Raw genomic sequence first — 19769 nt, forward strand, 5'->3', positions numbered from 1 at the left:
CATTTTTGGAACATTACCATTTATATTCTTGTTGCAGGAGTTTTGTTAGCTTTATGGTCAGCTCGCATTGTCCATGTGAGTTGGTTTGCATGCACGCTCCCTTTTGGGATTTATATTTACATGTTAACAATGCTTGTTGCTGACAGTGGAGCCAAGGCAATAGCACTGCTCTCTCTTAATGGGAATACACAGAATTTCTGACATGCGTATATATAGGATCAAAACTTAATGCAGCCCAGATTTGCCAGGCTTTTTATTTTAACAAGCTATTACTTCTTTTTGTATTATTTTGGTGTTGGTGAAGGAGACAGGGGAAATAAAGGAGCAATGGCATTGTTAGACTTGCTTCCACAAAGGATAGACTTTTTGAAAATAAATGCGTATGCTGTGCCTCTGCTGGCATGGGGAACAGGAGGCTGGGGTGCTGCTGGTGAGCCTGGCTCTTTGTACCACAATCATGACATTCTGCACTAGCATCTGTGTTACTGTGGATGGTATTTCCTTTTAAACTATTCGTTAGCTGCTCAGAATAACAGTGAGAGCAGAGCAGGGTTTCTTCAATGTACAGGTTATGCAGTAGTTCATGAAATAATTTCTTGGTCTGTTGTGTCCTTAGAGAGTTACTTAATTGCTTTGATTAAAAATCAAAGAAATTGCATCTATCTGCTCTTTTAAGGACAATATTGTGTTCTCCTCATACAGACCTGGCCATAAAACTGAAACGTAGATACTCTGGTATATACGAAGTTGAGGATCACAGTATGTACTTCATGCTTCCACTTTTTCCAGTGAACAGATAACTTTGTCTTTTTAGCATGCTTTTGTCCCGAAAAGATATTTTTGCATTTCGATCATTTTCAAGATTATATGCTCAAGACTTAAATTACTTCTCCAAAATAAATTCAGAAGATAAATGTTGTTAGAAGGATGACTTATTTCCATTGCCATATACAAAATGAAGGTGGTATAAGTCAAATTCTAGATGGACAAATATATTATCTGCATCTTGTTTGTACTTCTTACTAAAGGTAAGTTATAAATAGTTTTAAAATGTTTAGTTAATACCTTTCAAGTTTTATAATTTTTTAATTAATTACAACAGTGTGTGTTCCAGGTAGTTAGGTCAGACATATTAATAAATGGTTAGTTAATTGTTACTGATTATTATGAAATTAAAATCATTTTCAATAACATTTTAAATAAATTATTAAGTCTTTCCTGTGTAAACATAATACAGGGAGAAACAAGAAGTGCTAAATGACTAACAATATTAAAATATCTGAGTTCTGGAACACCGCTATGTTTGTTTTATTTCTACATTAGTTTAAAAGCAAAGGCAATTAAGATGAAAGGAAAGAAGAGAGTAAATCTATGCAGAATAAATCTCAGGTGTACAAAAGTGAATATATTAATGTTCTCTCTCCTCAAGAAAAAAGAAAGCCTGGCTTCTTTATCCTTGGTGTGTCTGCAGAGAAAAAGGACAGAGTTTTGTCTTTTGAAGCACAAAACATTCCTGAAAAATGCTTAAATCCCAGGGGAATATATGAGAGGTAACACCTTAACTCCTTGGGACCAGGCTAATGGTTCATAATCCTACAGTAGGGCTGACACCTGAGCCTGCTCAGAAAATGCTTGCCAGAAGTCCTGCCCTGCTTCTGCATTTAGTCATCCTGAAGCACCAAGCTAAGCACTTGGATGAGACCTACATTTTAGGTCTGAAATGTATGGCAACTTATTCATTATTTAGGTACAAGTGATCGGTCTGCTCTTTAAAAATAGATGTAATATTTAGAGGAAGCCACCTTTTGTATGGTGGCCAAGAGATTGGAACTCATACACAGAATCAGGACTCCTGGGCTCAGCATCCTCCTCAACCCCTTTCACCCCTCCAAGAAGTGCCTTCCCTAGCGGGACACCTGGGCTACAAGTCCAGCCCCAGCCTATGGCATGCCACAGTGTTGCACAGGGCTGCGATTAGTTTGATCCAAAGACACCCCTGGCAGCACAGCCCCAGCCTTGGATTCCCGACCTCAGAGCAGCTTGTGAGTTCTGTGTTAGAGAGTAGCTGGAAGGGAGCAGGGCTGGAAGCCTCCCAGGACAGCACTTCTCTGAAAGGGAACTGAGTCACGCTCCCTTTTTGTTTGCTATCTCTGTAGCTATGTGTCTCTCTAACTATGAATTGTACATTTCTTTCCACACAGTGGCACAGCTTCAGCTACAACTCCCACCACAGTTTTGCTTTGAGCCTGGTTGCTAGGAGATGGCAGCTCTGAGTTCAGGTCCCCTCCTCACCACAGCTAGCAAAGACCTTGCATCCCAAATTTTCCACCCTTTCACTGTGTATTGCAACAAGGAGGCAGAACTTGGATCTCCCACTTGGCCTCGTGCTCTAACACACGGGCTAGTACGCACCAAGGTGCATCAAGCACCCTTGCTGTGCTCTACTAGAAGCTCAGGGCATCAGCTTTGCAAGAAACTCAGTTAGGTTTTCAGTGCACTGACTAGAGAGGCTTTGGAGGACATGTAAATTCAGGGACAGCAAATCTGTGGGATCCAGACAATCAGCATAAGGAAACAGGCCCTGAAGATACTCTGCTCAGCTATAGCAGTTAATCCCCTTTGCAGTGTACATCTTGAACACAGTCCAGTCCTTGATAAATTTGCAGAAGATCCTTTACTGATCTTTGTGAGAATAAAATGAGGGTCTGAGCAAGTCTATGGCAGGAAGTATAATCTAGTTTTAGACAGAAGGATACAGAACATCTCAGCCTTGAGAGTACTAAAGATTTGGATGATGGGTTAAGCTTTGTTGCCAAGATAGAACTTTGCTGTATAGCTTACGAATATTTTCTCAGAGAAAATAATATGTTTTCTTCTATAAGAGACAGAAATGACCTTTGGAGATAAAAGGTAAATTATATTGAAGTTGAATTCCTGGCAGAAATGCATTGCAATTTTGGCCCTTTGTTTAAGCCTGTTATTACTTAAGAAAATATATAAGAGACCAGTTTGGCCAACTCTCTTAAAAATGCAAAGCTTTGCCTCTGCTCATATTAGTGCCCAAGAGGCCCCATTCTGATTGTTTATGGAATTAATTATCTGATGGTTCAGTGTTCTGTATTAAATATTAAAATTTCTGTTAATAATATATATACCTTCTTCTGAGTCATCTCAGTTGTGCCCAAGCCTTTTACCAATAAATATCTGCAAGACAGGGATAGCTGCATCTCAAAAAAGTTGGTAGTGTCTTATTTGAGAGGTGGAACCAATGACTGCTCCTGATGCAAACAGGAAAGCTGCTTCAGAACCCTTTTTGCTTTAAACAGAGACTGGAGACTATTTGAACTATTTGATGCCTCTGTGCTGGTATATACATTCTGATTTTTAAGTAAATACTGTAAAAAAGGTTTGAGATATTTTATAGTATTCTTAATAAGTTCGGTATTTTTAGCAACTGTAAAAGGGTTGTGCAGGAGAGAGAGGCATAAAATGGACAAAAACTTACACAAAGGGGAGACAATTCTAACAGATCACTTTTCAGTTAACTACTCTGAAAAGACATTCTCATCTCTGGTTTTTTACATACCGATTTTCTGTAGATCCATTTTATTTGAAATCAAGGAAATATATTTTCATCAGATAAGAGTGCAAAATCAGGCCCATCTACATGTTAAAAGAAATAAAGTTCAAATACATTTGCAGACTACATCAGAAATTCTGGCACTCAGGTCCCTGTGGTAGGCTGAGCAGTCACACACTGGTAGTTTTTCTTGTTTCCAACTAGTAAAACACATTAAATCTTCTCTTAATGCTTTTCTTTTTTTCACCTGTGTCATTACTAAAGTTGCCACAGGGGTGTTCTGTGATCATGAGTGTAGGTCAGGTGCTCTAAGCAGTGGCTATGGTAAGTGCAGGTGGGGAAAAATACACTTTCACCTGAGACATGATCTCCCTTAGAGGAAAATTGGAGGGCCGTTGTGCTAAATCCTGTTAAATATTATGCAAGCATCTAAGAGGCAAACAGGGAGCACTGAAGGGAACTCATGGTGTACAGTCACTGCTCATACACAGATAACATGCTTTCAAGTCACGTTTGTAGAGGGAGGCATCCTTACCACTTGGCCCTTGTGTGGATGGACACTCACTCAGCCCTTTGCAAACATAGGAAATAATGCTTAATTGCATTCCTCTATTCCTTCTGTCATTTCTGAGGCTGATATATCAAAGTAAGTAGTTGGTGCATTCTGTATTGGTTTGTCTTATTTAGAAAGATATGATTCTCTGGCTCAGAAGAGTCACTCCTGTACTCAAAAAATAATGGCTTTTTTCTATCCTTTCCCACGCTGTTTCTGGACAGAGTTGGGTTTTGCAGAAGACTGTGAGCATTTCAGGGTGAGAGGATGCAGCTTCTCCTTTGAGAAACAGTATGGTTGGCTTCTGGAGCACAAATAAATGAATATCCTCAGATTTTTAGGAAACCTGTATTCTTGCTTTTTTCCATTGTTTCTATTCAGCTGCTATTTGGTCAATCAGAAACACATCTGTGCTTGTTTAACACGTATTAGAGTTTTCTGAAAGCAATAGATGTGGAGTCTTAACAATGGAAATGATCTCTCTTGTGCAAGGTAAAATGAAACGGTAATTCAAAACCTTTCCTTGTTTTTGCAGGATGAGGCTGCTCCAGCTGACAAGCAGTACAAACAGGAGCCAGCCCAGGTCACTTACTCAACATCGGCCGTTTCCAGTACACAGGAGGTGTTGTACATCAATGGCAATGGGACCTACAGTTACCATAGTTACAGAGGGCTTGGAGGTGGGCTGCTAAATCTCAACGATGCTTCTAGCAGTGGTGAGTTTCCGTACAAAATGTGCCTGTGTGTATATGTGCACATGTGTATGTTTCCCCCTGCTGTACAGAAAGCCGGTCCAAGGGGTTCAATACCCATAGGCTATTACCAGATAATGAGCAGGAATACAATCCCGCAAACAGCTACTGCTGAGCAAAATACTTGCTCACGGCATGCTAGTCTCCTTTCAGTTTCAAGGGACTAATACACCATAGGGCGAGAGTGAACCTGAAGTCTCTAACAAAGCTGAGTAAAAAAATGCCAGGTTACATCTTCAGTCAATTTGCATTTTTGAGGACCTACCCTGTCATTATTGCCCTCACCTATACTGGTCACAAAATGAGGCCATTAGTATCTTTACGGCTGGAGTTTGAAAACACTGAACTCTATATTTTGTAACACAAATGAATTAGCCTAGATTTCTCACAGGTTTTCTCTAACTACTTTAATTCACTGCAGATAAGGATCTGGCATAGCAAGTGTTAAATGAGAAATCAGCATACCCTTCTATAAACTAAAAACGATGCAGGTAACTATGTGTCACCATGAGGTTGTATGCCACTGAAAAAAAACAGTGGTGTCATTTATTTACGCAACATTCCTTCCTACATTAGCAAGCTTTTGTAACAAACAAATGTAAGCAAATGCTATTGTTTCAGATAGTCCCCTGTGTTGATTTCATACAAATTTCAGAGCAAAGGAAAAGGTTTTCCCATTCTGGTAACAAGGGTATTGTCTGTCTGTCAGAGAAAAGTGATTACTTTGGAAACCTGAAGGTCTCTTGCCTGCAAAAATGGTATTTTAAGAATGTCTCAGAGGACAGAGAAATCCTTGTGGGTTTTGTCCTGGCTGATCCCTCTCTGGCTGAGGAGAGTGCTGCTTCAGGTACATGGGCTGACTCAGGCAAGATGGTATTTGTTCAGCTACAGCCTCTATATTCAACGTGCAAAGCAATTTTCAAAATGTGATCAGGGCTGCAAGTAGTTATTGGTATGTGGTGTCCCGGTGACCTTCAGTCATGTCTGCTTCCTCACACCCCACACCCAAAATCCTCGAAGGTCTGTGAACGATTTGCATTAAGTTTTCAAAATGCTTTAAAAAGGTAATATTTTCATTGTCAAAAGTGTTTGACTTAGAGTGAACGATGATTACAATTGTTTCCATATGCATGAAAAACATATGTGAGGTACTGAATATGATGTCTGACCAAATATTTTCATAAGAGTAAAAGAGGCTGTGGAAATTTGGTTTCTTGTGAAAATGCACAAGGACTTTACAACCATCTTTTACATTGTGGCCAGAGAAGATCTGAGCCAGTTCCCACTGCAAACAGTTGACATTTGCTCTTTCACCCAAGTAAGAGTAAATTAAACTCCCCTTGTGTTATTTGTCAGCAGAAGCCATTAGAATTGTCCTGTTTTACATAATCTTAAACTGTGAAGAATCACAACTGTTTTGTGTACTTGTTCTTCCCTTCAAACCTCTTGTAATAGGATACATTTTCATAATTCCTATTTCTCTGTGAATTGTGGGATTTAGGCAAAAGTATTCTATGTCACTTCAGCATGCAATTTTTAAAAATATGAGGTACAAATTCAACATCATAAATTAGTGCTGATTTCTGATTAGAAGCTTTCTGATTAGAAGCAACATTTTCTTTGTACCTTTAACACAGAGTGCTCCAGTGTTTTTTCATAATTAAAGCTCAGAATGGGTTTTGAAGGACAAGCAGTGTTTATTAAGGAACTGTCAGATGATTCCCTGACACAGCCAGGGAACTGTGCAGCGCACTGCATTTCCCTGTGTAGCATTGCTGGGGTGAAGAGGCCAGTGGATGCTTACAGTTTGCATGCTGACATATCATAGAATCATATGCTCAAATATTTCTTCTTCCTTGCCTTTCCCTACTTGCACTGGAAAATCTTGTCTTTTTGTCCTCTTACTTTGTAAGACTAGTAAAACATTGCACATCTCCCAGTTGGTTATGCATAGTTGGAGGGTTCTGCAAAGGTGTCTGTCTTCTCCATGGGCATCCTACAGGATCCAAAGCACGTAAGTTCCATGAACTGAAAGTCTGTGTGCCAGCACTTGGAAACCAGTTGTTGATGCTAAAAATCTAGCTGGCTGCTGCTTTGTGACCCACCTGCTGCTTTAGGAAGATCATTAGCTAAGTTGTGGAAAGGCAAGTCTATCAATTTCTTAGCTTCACTGACATGAAAGCGAGCAGTAGCCAACCTAATTATCTCTTGGCTATTGAGGGTAAAGTGTTCTGGCTCCATTAGCTGATTTCCCTTCAGGAGAAACGGGAGGACTCGGAGGCCAGTTCTTTGGGATCTGTCAGTCCTCTCTGATATGCTCATGGATATTTGCTTTTTCATTTGTAGACTAAGAGGAGTGCGTGGAGTTGCAGTTGAGAGGGGTAATGATTTCCCTCCTGACAGACCTCACAGGACAGTTGTTTGCAATTGTTACACTTTCAAGGACTCTTTTTTCCAAACATATGCAAGGCTGTTACAATGGTTAATGAGTTTCCTCTCTGGAGAACAGGATATTTGCTTGCAAGTTATTCTCGGGACCTAAGAAGTAATTTAAGGATGCATTTCCTTTTCAATTTAGTAACCCATCAAATGTTCTTGCAACATTTACAAATGTTCATCTAGTGTAAAAATATATGTACAGCTCAGTCAGGATGTGTGTATAAACAAATACAGTGTGGTTTTGTATATCTGCTAAAACAGAAAAAAGGAGAAGTTGCAAAACAACTCACTGCTCGAATACCTATTTCTGGACCTTTCCCCACAGTAATATAATGTGTCCAATTAGCTCTCCTATCTACTAGTCCAACTGATGCATGTATTTGTATGCTGTAACTCATTTAATTTGGTTATTTCCTCCCCTATAAAAGTCATCCTTACTCCGATCCCAGCCTGCCGACTTGGGTATCTGCTCACCTAACTGCTTGGTGGCTCTGGCTTAGGGACTTCTCTGTGCCTGCTGTTGCAGTGCTTCCCTCCTCAGCCTGTCCTTCTACATGGCTAATTACAAAACCATAATGAGCTTTTTACACAACTGCATGGGGCAAACTTTCATGCAACTTTTCAATATGAGCAAGCAGAATGCAACAGTTTGTACAGTGACTCCTTCTTTATTGTAGGCAGGAAAAAAACAGCAGAAAAGGCTTGGGCTTACAGCACCAAGGTCTATTTTCCCTTTGCTTTTAAACCCTTTAGGCCAAGCCAGCTTGGCTGGAAAGCTTCACCCCATCACCAAGCAATCTGTGGGTTGACAGAGCCTCTGTCAGCCTGTACATGGGCTGGGGAGAAGCCTTTGGGGATGTTGTCCTTGATTCTTGTAGGTGTAAGAAAAGGGATGCTCTTTGAGAATGGTGGATTTCCACGTTCTCTTTTTTAAGGCTAATGCAGTTCCTGCTACAGAACTGAACAGAGAATCTCAGAGGTGGGGTAGCCCAGTGGGTATAAACAAAATTTGCTTGCCAGCTCCTAGTCAGCCACAAAGGCTTCAGCTGGCTCCAATCCATCACACCTGGGCTGAGCCTGGAGGGATGCCCAGCTTGAGAGCAGGAGGGCGAGGACAGGAGACAGGCTGCTCTTTTGGGAGCAAAATCTCTTGGTGCTGGCAGAAGCTGTTGAAGTCCCTGCATGCTGCTGAGCCCCTCCTGACAGAGTGGGATTGCCCTGTCTCCCCACATGTTTCTGTCCAGTGGGTCGCTGTCTGCCCTCTCCTGATGACTGTCAGCTGTCAGAACTCTCTAAAGCCAGGGCGGGCTTGTCAGAGCTTTACTGTCCACAGCCACTTCATTTTCTGAGGTCTGTTTTCCCCAAGAGATGTGGAGAGTGTTTCTGCTGCCATTGCTGGAATTCCTGGAGTTGATTTGAGGCTGTTTCTTCTGCATCGTTGCCTGGTTTTCTAGGTAGAAATGTCAGTCGTTTCCTTTTGTGTGTGTGAAAAGAGAGGGTGTTTCAGACTCTATGCAGACTGGCCATGCAGGACATGCCCTTGTGTCATGGTAAGACAAAGCAGCTGTTGTGTCTCCATTTCTCTACACAGATCTGCAGCCTACCTCCACCACAGCTACAACTCAGCACTGCATCCCAGGCACCACAAACGTCCAGTCCCCTTCCAGCTCAGGTGAGTCCTTCTGTTGAATCTGAACATGTTCACACCACAAACAGATCCTGAGCCCTGGCAGACTTCTCTTTCAGCCTCCTCTCCTACAGGCGGGCCTGCAGACCAGGACAAATGGCCCCATGGTCCAGTTGGTAGCTGCTAGACCCCTGCCACACTGCTCACCTCTCCCTGCTACTGCCTTCCAGAGGTCCAGAAGGGCTGCACTCTCCCAGCTGTTCCCTGCTTTAGCCAAGTCTCTTACCCACATGCCAGTCAGCCTTCCTGGTCCTTTTGCCTCCTGGTCCTTTGGGTGGTGCAGACCTGCTAAAGATGGTGGGGTATCTGGGGGAAGCTCCTGGAGCTGATGCTGTTGAGCCCCAATGATCAGCATGGTTGTGCTGCTCTGGGGCAGGGAGAGGAGGGCCAAGCACTCTTGTCCACTTTGGCATGTGACAGTAGGGAGGGTGCCTCATTTCCACACCCTCAAATCTGGTGAAGCTGTAACCTTCTGTAAAATCTTGGCATTGGCATGATCAGTAGAGGCTTCTTGGCAGTAAACTAGGTTAAAAAAAATGTCCAGCTGAGAATATCCAGTATGTAGCTAATTCTTAAAAGTGCTGACTGGGTTACCCACAGCATGGCTGGCCATGATGTGTAGGGGTTGAATGGGATTTTTGCTGTGGTTGCTCTCTCCAGCTCTTCTTTACATGTCTACTCTTGCACAGATTTCTGTGCTCTCACTGCTACCCTGATGACATCAAAGTGGAGAAAGAGGTAAAAGACAAATCAGCTTGTCTCTAACACAGCTGGAGCGTGGGGCATGAGTAGACACAGAGCAAGAGTGATAGGGTTAGAAACCTGAGACAGTGTGTTAGCCCTGTTTAAAAAAGTCAAAATATGGGATTGGGAGAAGTTGAATGGTTTGACCTGTGCTGTGGCAAAGGTAGGAATTTCTCACTGGGAAATTGTGGCTGAATTCTATATTAAGATCATCCCCATGTTCCTGTTCCCCCTTCCTCTTCCTTGTCATCTTACTGGATACATGGAATGTGCAAGTATTAGTCTGCTCCCACCATAGGAATAGGGGTGGAATGTCTGCAGATATATTGGGCAGTATCCTACTTTCTACCTTTGCACAAAGCTCAGGAGACAGCCATTAAGGCAAGACAGGTGTATGCCACATAATTAATCTCCTGTGGTGGACAGGAAACATTACTGGATAACTTCACATAATCATTTCATCACAAACCAGTGTGTTTGCTGACTGGTGAAAATGCATGATGTTCAGTGGCTATAGGCATTTCTGTGTTTTCACATCTTTTTCCTCAGGCAACACAGCAGTTTTTTCTGCTAAGCTAGCTGAAGGTCTGTTTTCCAGAGGGAAAGGCATAGAAGGGAGAAAGAAGCTTAAAAGGTCCAATTCATTAGTCCCTTTTTCTTGATCGGAGATCTGGCTTTTGAAACAATAGTTTTAGGCACATCTGCTCTCTGAAGGCAGGAGGAAAAGAAACACTGGCAGATGCATAATATCACAATAAAACATTCTTGCAGTAATAAATACATCTGATTTGGAAAAAGTAGCATATTTTGATAGTTGTTTATATTTAGTTTTATTGGAGTATATGAGTATCCAGTACACACTCACTTCTAAAGCTACTCATGGGGAAAAAAGGGACAGAGGGGAATAAGTGCAATAGAAAAGATACACAAGAGCGATTTCAAAGCATGGACAAATGTATTTTTCTATAAATAAGTGCCACTGCTTTTTACATCTTCACTGATGAAAAAGATTGCTTAACCATTGTTAAAATGTAGAAGCATAGATGCTTAAGCACATATTTTAAAAAATAATTTTGTTATTTTAAAATATCATCTGCAATGGTTATAACCATTTTGAAAGTCATTGACACATATATTATTCTTTCAGTAGTTGTTAATTATAAGATTGGTAGCTGCCCAGTGACAGCATACAATTCTTAAGGGATTTTTGCTGAGACAGTTGACAGTGTCTAAGCAATCAGTAACAGCACATCTACATCTGACCCATATTTTGGAATTTGATATAAATCATGTTGCTAATGAGTAGAGCATGAGGCAATAACTATTTCCATTTAAGTCTTGCAATTTACAGAAAAGCCATTTGTCCAGCAGTGTATTTAATGGCAGATATTCCTAGCAGCTAATTTGATAAATGATTGTCTAGCACGTGAAGAGTGGGTTTTCAGCGTTCTCATATTCAGCTGGATGTGGTTCCAACAAGAACAGTTCCACCTCGTAGAGGAAATTAGGTCTATGTAACTGGACTGAGGTGGTAAATAGAAAAATATTCTTGTGTTAAAGTGTAAGTCAGTCAGGTGTCCTCAGCAAGAGGCAGACAAATGACACTTCTGTCTTCTGAAAGAGTATAAAAGAAAGGATCTGTCCCAGCAATTTGTTTAACCCACTGCTTAAGAGAATGTTGTGCTGTTATAAAAACGTGGGAGGTGACAATTGTGAGTTATAATAGTACACACCAAGAGAAATACCTAGTCAAGATTTTTAATTGTTCCGAAGTACTCCAGGATAGGAAGCAGTATGCTAAAATGTGCAGTGTCACCTTGGAGGAACCCGACACTGCAAAATTAATTGCAAAAATATTCAAATTTTCCTCTATATGAGGATGCACTTGTTCCTGTGAAGACTGGCAACTTAATAAATAATACTAAATACACTAAGGAAATAGTTCTATTTAAAGTTAGCGTAGTTATTAAAAAAAATCATGGTGAAGCTGTTCAGCTTTCTCCAGATTTAGTCATCTGTAGTAATGGCTTCTGGGGACAGCGGTACACGAAGCTTAACCAGCTATTTTAAGCCTTGAGAATATCTGTGATTTATTTGTCTGGTTAAAGAAATGCGGTGGATATTTATAAGTAAGATTTAGGTTCCTGTGCTTCAGTAGCTGATTTGCATAAAATCACAGAGGAAAAATCTACACGATAAGATAAAGATGCATTTATTTCTTATTTTCTGAACGACCAGGTATGATAAGGAAGCTACAGATAAGTTATAGCCTTTTTAGCATATAGCAGCCTGGACAAATTTTAAGAATCAATAATACTGTCAGTGAGTGTCTATCATAGCTATTAAAAGTGGAGACTAATATAATACATCGTGGAGCTAGTCTCTGAGCGAGGTATTCTTCCAGATAAAAAACTTTGGCTGTCATAGGCAAGCTTTGGAGGTGAGGTTATGTATGTCACATAACATAATTAAAAGAACTAAAATCCTTATCCCCACATCAGGTGTGGCTTGTTCTCTTTCTGTTCAGCTCGCTGGCAGCACATGCAGCTTCCCTTCCTGAAAAGGCACAGGCATACTCGCTGTCCTAAACCACAGACATGAACACTTTCTGTGTTTGTGTATTTCTTTGCTTTTTTGCTTAGGAGGCTTTTCTTTGAGGGCAAGGAAGACAGCACTGTGACTTAAGTAGAAGGAAGAAGTTTGGGAAGTGAAGCAAAATCTTATTTTCCTAGTATATAGAGTTTTTTTAAAAAAATTGAGTAGTTTGAAGTAGCTGGGGTAAGTTAAAATCCAGTATTTCTAATTTCCTTTGTATCCAAGGGCTCTGTATATAACGCAAGTCCCCCAGACCAAGAGGATTTCTGGGTCCTGATGGTTTCTTGTGTAATGCAGACTGCAGATTTGCACTTGCATGGAACTTTATTTCCAGTTCCTTCAGTATTTCAAAATTATATATCCTGAAGCGTTAAAAAAACTTCCCTCATGATAGTTAATCTGGACATATAGGAGTACAGGGCCAGATCTTTAGTTTGTGTAAATCACTGTGACCCTATGGACTTGTGAGGAGTTACACTGATTTATGCTCGCTGGACATCTGTTCTCCTAGTTTTCCTTTCAGAGCAGTGCTTTTAATTTGTTTTTACTCATCGTTTTTTGTAAGGGAAACCTCAGAGGTGTGAGCAAGCGCATTTCTATGTATTTTCTACTTATGAGTGAAATAAACTTAGTATCTTATTCAGTCACTTAAAAATCTGGATTACCAATGAGAAAACCCCTTCAGTTTTATTGCAGAAAAAGATGTGCTCTGCCACAGAAGCTCTGTTATGCTATATATTGTGTGTGTGGTTTTGGCTGTCACATGAATGAGAGTCAAGGAAAGAACATAAAAGTTAAAGTAGGTTCATATGGAGCACAATGCCCTCAATATGTCAGTGGTAGCTTTTTCGCTACTGACTCAATAAATACAGAAGTCTTTAATGGCTTCTTACAACCATTCAGTCCAGCTGGCTTTATGATTTGTATACCCTCCTTCTCTGTGCTGGGTTAAGATTTTACTTAGAAATATCCTCTGAGCTTCTTCACACTGTGATCGTTTCCCTGCAGCGTGCAGTCACACTGAAACAAATTCACTGAGCTAATTGTCCTTTATTTATCCTTTGTACGCTGGAAGTTACTTAAAAGTCAGTTCATTTATGCCAGTGTAAAGCTGGATAATACAGTTGTAAGGCTAAGTGCTGTCATGCTAGTTGCATAGTAGGAAGTAAGATGTAATAGGACCCTTTCTGTTCAAGTAGTTTCTTTTCATAGTCCCAGCTCTGCCTTCATTCACGCAAGGGGAGATTTTCATTAACTTCAGTGTGGGGACATGGCGATCTCCACGTTCTTTGTGGTCTCAGTTGTATCTCTGCATAAGCATAAAAGAAAGACAAATAAATAAGGTTTATGACCAGATCTTCAGCTTCTGAAAATCAGTACATCTCTTTCCATTAGTGCTTAAGATAATGAGTCTGGGTTTGAATCTTGTGATTCTGGTGGGATTATTTAAGAGAACATCTAAAGTATGAATTGGTGTGTTTTGTATTCCAAAATTTAATATGCTAAATTAAAATTATTCCACTCTCTTTAGGAAGCAAGGGCCATCCAGTGAGCCAATGCTGAGATAGCCTTGGCATTGACATACATTGTCCAGATGAAAGTGAAAGGTGACATTTTTCTCATAGGAAAGCAAGATACATTGACTTGGGTAACTTGATCCCAATTTCCAGGAGAGTATTAAGATTAAGATCAGGCTAGTCTGATCTTCTGCCTTCCAGAAGTACAGATTTACTACAGGCCACCTGATCAGGAAGAGGAACTCAGTGAGGCCTTTCCAGACAGTTGGAGGTAGCCTCACGATCACAGGCCCTGGTTCTCACTGGAGACTTCAACCACCCTGATACCTGCTGAAAAAACAACACAGCTAGGCACGCATGGTCCAGGAGGTTCCTGCAGAGCATTGATGCAACTTTTTGACACAGGTGGTAGAGGAGCCACCAAAGCGAGGTGTGCTGCTGGACCTTGTACTGACAAAGCAGGACTGGCTGGGGATGTGAAGGTTGGGGGCAGCCTTGGTGGAATTCAGGATCCTGAATGGAGGAAGCATGGCAATAAGTAGGATTGCAACCCTGGAATTCAGGAGAGCTAACTTTGGCTTCTTCAAGGACCTACTTAGAGGAATTGTATGGGTTAGGGCTCTAGAAGGTAGAGGGGTCCAAGAGAGCTGGCTAACATTCAAGCATCGCTTCCTCCAAGCTCAAGATAGGTGCACCTCTATGAGTAAGAAATCAAACAAAGAGGGCAGAGTACCTGCATGGATGAGCAAGGAGCTTCTGGCAAAACTCAGAAGAAGGAAGTTTACAGAATGTGGAAAAAGGGACAGGCTGCTTGGGAGGAATACAGGAATGTTGTCAGAACATGCAGAGATGCGATGGGGAAGGCTAATATCCATCTGGAATTAAATCTGGTGGGGGGTGTCAAGGACAACAAGAAGGGCTTCTTCAAGTACATCAGTAGAAGAAGGATGACTAGGGAAAATGTGGGTCCACTGCTGAATGAGGTGGGTGCCTTGGTGACGAAGAATACAGAGAAGGTCGAGTTACTGAATGCTTTCTTTGCTTCGGTCTTTATATCAAGGCTACCCCTCAGGAATTCAGACTCTGGAGGCAAAAGAGAAAGTCTGGAGAAAGGAAGGCTATCCCTTGGTTGAAGAGGATGAGGTTAGGGATCACTTAAGCAAACCTGACACCCACAGATCCATGGACCCCCAATGGGATGCACCCCTGAGTGCTGAGGGAGCTGGCAGATGTTACTGCTGAGCAGCTCTCCATCAACTTTGAAAGGTCATGGAGGACAGGAGAGTTACCTGAGGACTCAAGGAAAGCCAATGTCACCCCAGTCTTCAAAAAGGGCAAGAAGGACCCAGGAAACCACAGGCCAGTCAGCCTCACCTCCATCCCTGGAAAGGTCATGGAACAGCACATCCTTGCTGTCATCTCTAAGCATGTGCAGGAAAAGAAAGTTGTCAGGAGTAGTCAACATGGATTTGCCAAGGGGAAATCATGCCTGACCAACCTAACCGCCTTCTGTGATGGAATGGCTGGCTGGGTAGATGAGGGGACAGCAGTGGGTGTTGTCTGCCTTGACCTCAGCAAGGCTTTTGACACTGTCTCCCCTCATAGGTGAACTCAGGCAGTGTGGGTTAGATGGGTGGACAGTGAGGTGGGATGAGAGCTGGCTGAATGGCAGAGCTCAGAGGGCTGTGATCAGCCGCACAGAGTCTAGCTGGAGGCCTGTAGCTGGCGGTGTGCCCCAGGGGTCAGTGCTGGGTCCAGTCCTGTTCAGCTTATTCATCAGTGACCTGGATGAAGGGACAGTGTGCCCTCAGCAAGGTTGCTGATGATACAAAACTGGGAGGAGTGGCTGATACCCCAGGAGGCTGCACTGCCATTCAGCGAGGCCTGGACATGCTGGAGAGCTGGGCAGAGAGGAACCTCATGAAGTAAGTGTGAGGTCCTGCACCTGGGGAGGAACAACCCCACGCACCAGTACAGGCTGGGGGTGACCTGCTGGGAGGCAGCTCTGTGGAGAAGGACCTGGGAGTCCTGGTGGATAGCACGCTGGCCATGAGCCAGCAGTGTGCCCTGGTGGCCAAGAGGGCCAATGGGATCCTGGGGTGCATCAGGAGAAGCGTGGCCAGCAGGTGGAAGGAGGTTGTCCTCCCCCTCTGCTCTACCCTGGTGAGGCCATGTCTGGAGTGCTGTGTCCAGTTCTGGGCTCCCCAGTTCAGGAGAGACAGGGAACGACTAGAGAGGGATACAAAGATGGTTAGGGTACTGGAGCATCTCCCTTGTGAGGAAAGGCTGAGGGAGCTGGGGCTGTTCAGCCTGGAGAGGAGAAGACTGAGAGGGGGCCTTATCAATGTCTGCAAATATTTTAAGGGTGAGTGTCAAGAGGACGGGGCCAGGCTCTTTTCAGTGGTGCCCAGCGACAGAACAAGGGGCAACAGGCACGAACTGCAGCACAGGCAGCTCCATCTGAGTATGCTCTTTACTTTGGGGTTGGCAGAGCCCTGGCACAGGCTGCCCAGGGAGGCTGTGGAGTCTCCTTCCCTGGACACATTCAAAATGCACCAGGGTGTGACTCTGTGCAACCTGCTCTAGGAGAACCTACCTTAGCAGGGGGTTGCACTAGATGACTTCCAGAGATGCCTTCCAAACCTGACCATTCTGTGATTTGCTACACTGTCAAAATGAATGAATAATGTTCTTCCAGATTTGCACGTAATAAACTGCTTGATAAGTATACTTGTCATCTGTGTTCTAGTGTGTCTAAAAAAAGTCCTCAGTCCAATTCTACCTGTCCAGATTACGCTCCAGGAAGAAACATCTCATCAAAGCACCATACATCTTAGCTGATTAATAACTATGGCCAAATGACCAGGGAAATTCCACACAAAGCCAAACTTAATGATGGCAGATGGTTTTGCTGATCATAGTAACATGCAGACCACCCTCAGGAATGCTGTCTTCTGCATGCAGCATACATGGTCTTGAGAATATTCTTTGATGAAAAGTGCTAAGCATATTGCTGTAAGCCAAGGCAACATAGTGATTGCTGCAGATTCTCTATTCAGTGTTCAGGCCTCACAAGATCCTTGCAGTATATTGCCAGCTGTATGCAGCCCCCACAGATGATAGTGAATTCCTCAATGTAGCAGCCAGATTGTCACAGCCTAATCTCATTCATGACTAGCTATTTATGCAAGTGATCACATGGTATCAGGGCTAGTCAAGTGAATGACTATTTATCTACATCTGTAAGGGATTCACAATCTGGCCACATGCTGATTTAATCATAAAATGCGAAAATAGATATCTAGAGAACATAAGTTTTCTATTCTTTGATAAAAACTGCAAATGTGCAGAATGCCATGAAGCCTACGATGGCAGCTGGAGCTGGGGGAGGCACAGATGAATCTTCTGCCTGCTCACCAGGATCAGATCCCAGGGCAGTGTTGGGGTGCAGGTGGCTTACACTGTATGGATACGCCCTAGAGGGTGATTTTCTACTGGCGGTGGAGTTGCCTCTCATGTAGTGTAAATAGAACTTGAAGGGTGTCTTTCATATATAAATATAAATCACTGTGGTTCCTGGCAGGGCAACTGGTAACTGAACAGTTATTGCTTGTTTCTGCTACTTCTCATTGGCACTCAGCTGAGAGCAGATTTTATTACTCTGCATTTGTGGCTGCAGACCTGTGAAAGGTCTCTTGCCGCAGATCTGAAGCTTCTTTTCTTTTCTTTTGTTACCTGCAGGTCCAACAGATCTCAGTATGAAGAGGCAGTTAGCAACCAGCTCTGGATCCTCCAGTAGTTCAAGCTCTAGACCCCAGCTGAGTCCAACTGAAATAAATGCAGTGAGGCAGCTTGTGGCAGGGTATCGAGAATCAGCCGCGTTTTTATTGCGTTCTGCAGATGAACTGGAAAACCTTATTTTGCAGCAGAACTGAGTCATGTAACCTTCACACTGGCCTGGTCTTATCTCAGAGTTTCCACTAATGACATTTTGATTTCCCAGAGCACACACTTCAGTTACTGCACAGTCTTTTAGGAGAGTTAATTACCATAATGCCACACTGTTCTTGATCCATAAAGTGATGTGTTAAGGTGCTTCAAGTGAACTTCGACCTCTGGTATTTCCGAGGTACTTTACTGTGTCCAGCCTATTGCTTTTGTTTTAGTGTGTCAGCATAAATATCGAAAAAGTGGCTAGAAATTAACTCGTTCTAACAAGTGGAGGAAACAGAAGATGCTGTGATGGTTTTAAAAAAAATGGTTCAAGATCCAAGTGCAATATTAGTGGAATGTGATACTGACTCATTGGACTTAAAGCTGCAGTATATGGCAAAACGTTGCCAAATGTCCTGTTGCTACAGGGCACAATTACAATTAAAAGGATCTTGTATTTTAAAAAAATGTAATTTTTATAAAAAAACAAAACAAAAGATTTTTGTTTTCATTCAAGATTTTTCATTGTTACTTTGGTAAACTTTTTCACTTGTCCTGAAAATGTTTTGAGGAGGTATTTTAAGTCCCCCCTTCCTCTCTTGAACCCCTGACTGTGCCCTTCTCCCCAACTTCATATTCTTTCTACAACGAGTAACTCTTGATGCTGGATAATTCTTCCCCCATGTACTGTAAATTGTCATGTATGGAATACTTTCCAAAGGAAGCATGCATTTCCTGCATTCATACCATTCTCAGCTCCATTCTGTAATATATTGCAGCTTTATTAGCAATTAATAAAGAGTTGAGGGTTTTTTAAAAAAGACATATCATTGAGAAAAAAAAAAAGATAAAATTGATTTCTTATGGTGAGCTCATCTAACTCCATGATCACTGCTGCTGTCCTATACAAGTCCCTCTAGTTGTGATTGGATGTAGATGATGAATGTTAAGAGGTTGCAAGTGACAATCTGAAAATTTGCACTCTTGTGTGTATTTATTTTTTGTTTCCTTAATTTAAACAAAATTCTTACCGAGGAGGTAATTGACACTTCTGGTATGATTTGTATAATTCCCAGGCCTAGCTAAAACCTGTACAAAACTGTAAATGGATGCAGCTGCAACTATAATAAAACACTTCTCTCCCCTTCCCCACTCTTCCCAACCCCTCTATTTCTTATTTTATAATATTGATTACACATTAATGGTGTTTTCTTTGTGCACTACAGCAGGCTTATTTTTAAGTATATAGAAAAAAAGTACTTTAGTTTATGCTTACTGTACTATCTGTTCTGTTGTTTAGCTTTTGTTGAATAACAAGTTTCTTGTGCATTCCTAAATTTGCCTTATTTCATGTACAAAATTTTATGTAATTCTGTTTTTGACAATGAGTTTAAGGCATCAGTGATATTTTATATCTACTTGTTACATATAGTTTTCCAAGTAATGACTGTGATTGTGACCAAGTAATGTGCACTTTTTCTTGTAACTGTGGACATTGCTATGCTTTTTTTTCTCTAGTGTTTCTAGAATTACTGTTGCTTACAATTATGTAAAAGAAAAAGAACTTTTGTGATACTGTTGGTGAATATTAATGTGAAAAAGCCTATGAAATATGAGTATTTTGGAGGTACATAGATACACAAACATCTCTAAGTTGTGGACTGATGTTCACATATTTAAATGAGAATTCAAAACCTGAGGGCTGGAATCATTTCCTCTGTTTTGTTTGGGTTAATAAACAGATTTCTGTGTTTAAATACATGATTGTGAAACATTATAACATTTACATTTACATAGCATTTAAAGCTATAAATCTTACTGTCTTTAAACAGGAAAAAGGGCCTTCCAGTCCAATTCATGCAGACACCCAAACCTAATTTCTCAAAATTATCAAGTAAATCCAGTAGGCCAATCTAGCTGGAGCTTTGTATTAATGAAGCATTTCCTCAATAAGAGCAGAAGTGGGTGG

The 19769-nt window shown here is 41.7% G+C and overlaps 1 protein-coding gene across 4 annotated transcripts in view; it reads left to right on the forward strand.

The window, feature by feature from the left end:
• NOL4 (nucleolar protein 4) overlaps positions 1-19557 on the forward strand; it is a 201491-nt gene extending 181934 nt beyond the window's left edge. For all 4 annotated transcript variants that reach the window (XM_027792460.2, XM_027792462.2, XM_027792461.2 and 1 more), the window contains 3 exons: positions 4669-4849; positions 8916-8996; positions 17609-19557. In XM_027792460.2, the coding sequence (XP_027648261.1) occupies positions 4669-4849; positions 8916-8996; positions 17609-17802 (456 nt within the window). In that variant the 3' untranslated portion in view covers positions 17803-19557. The remainder of the gene's footprint in view (positions 1-4668; positions 4850-8915; positions 8997-17608) is intronic.
• Positions 19558-19769: the final 212 nt, after the last annotated feature.

This window comes from Falco peregrinus, chromosome 3, assembly GCF_023634155.1.
Source record: "Falco peregrinus isolate bFalPer1 chromosome 3, bFalPer1.pri, whole genome shotgun sequence".
In the NCBI taxonomy this organism is placed as follows: Eukaryota; Metazoa; Chordata; class Aves; order Falconiformes; family Falconidae; genus Falco; species Falco peregrinus.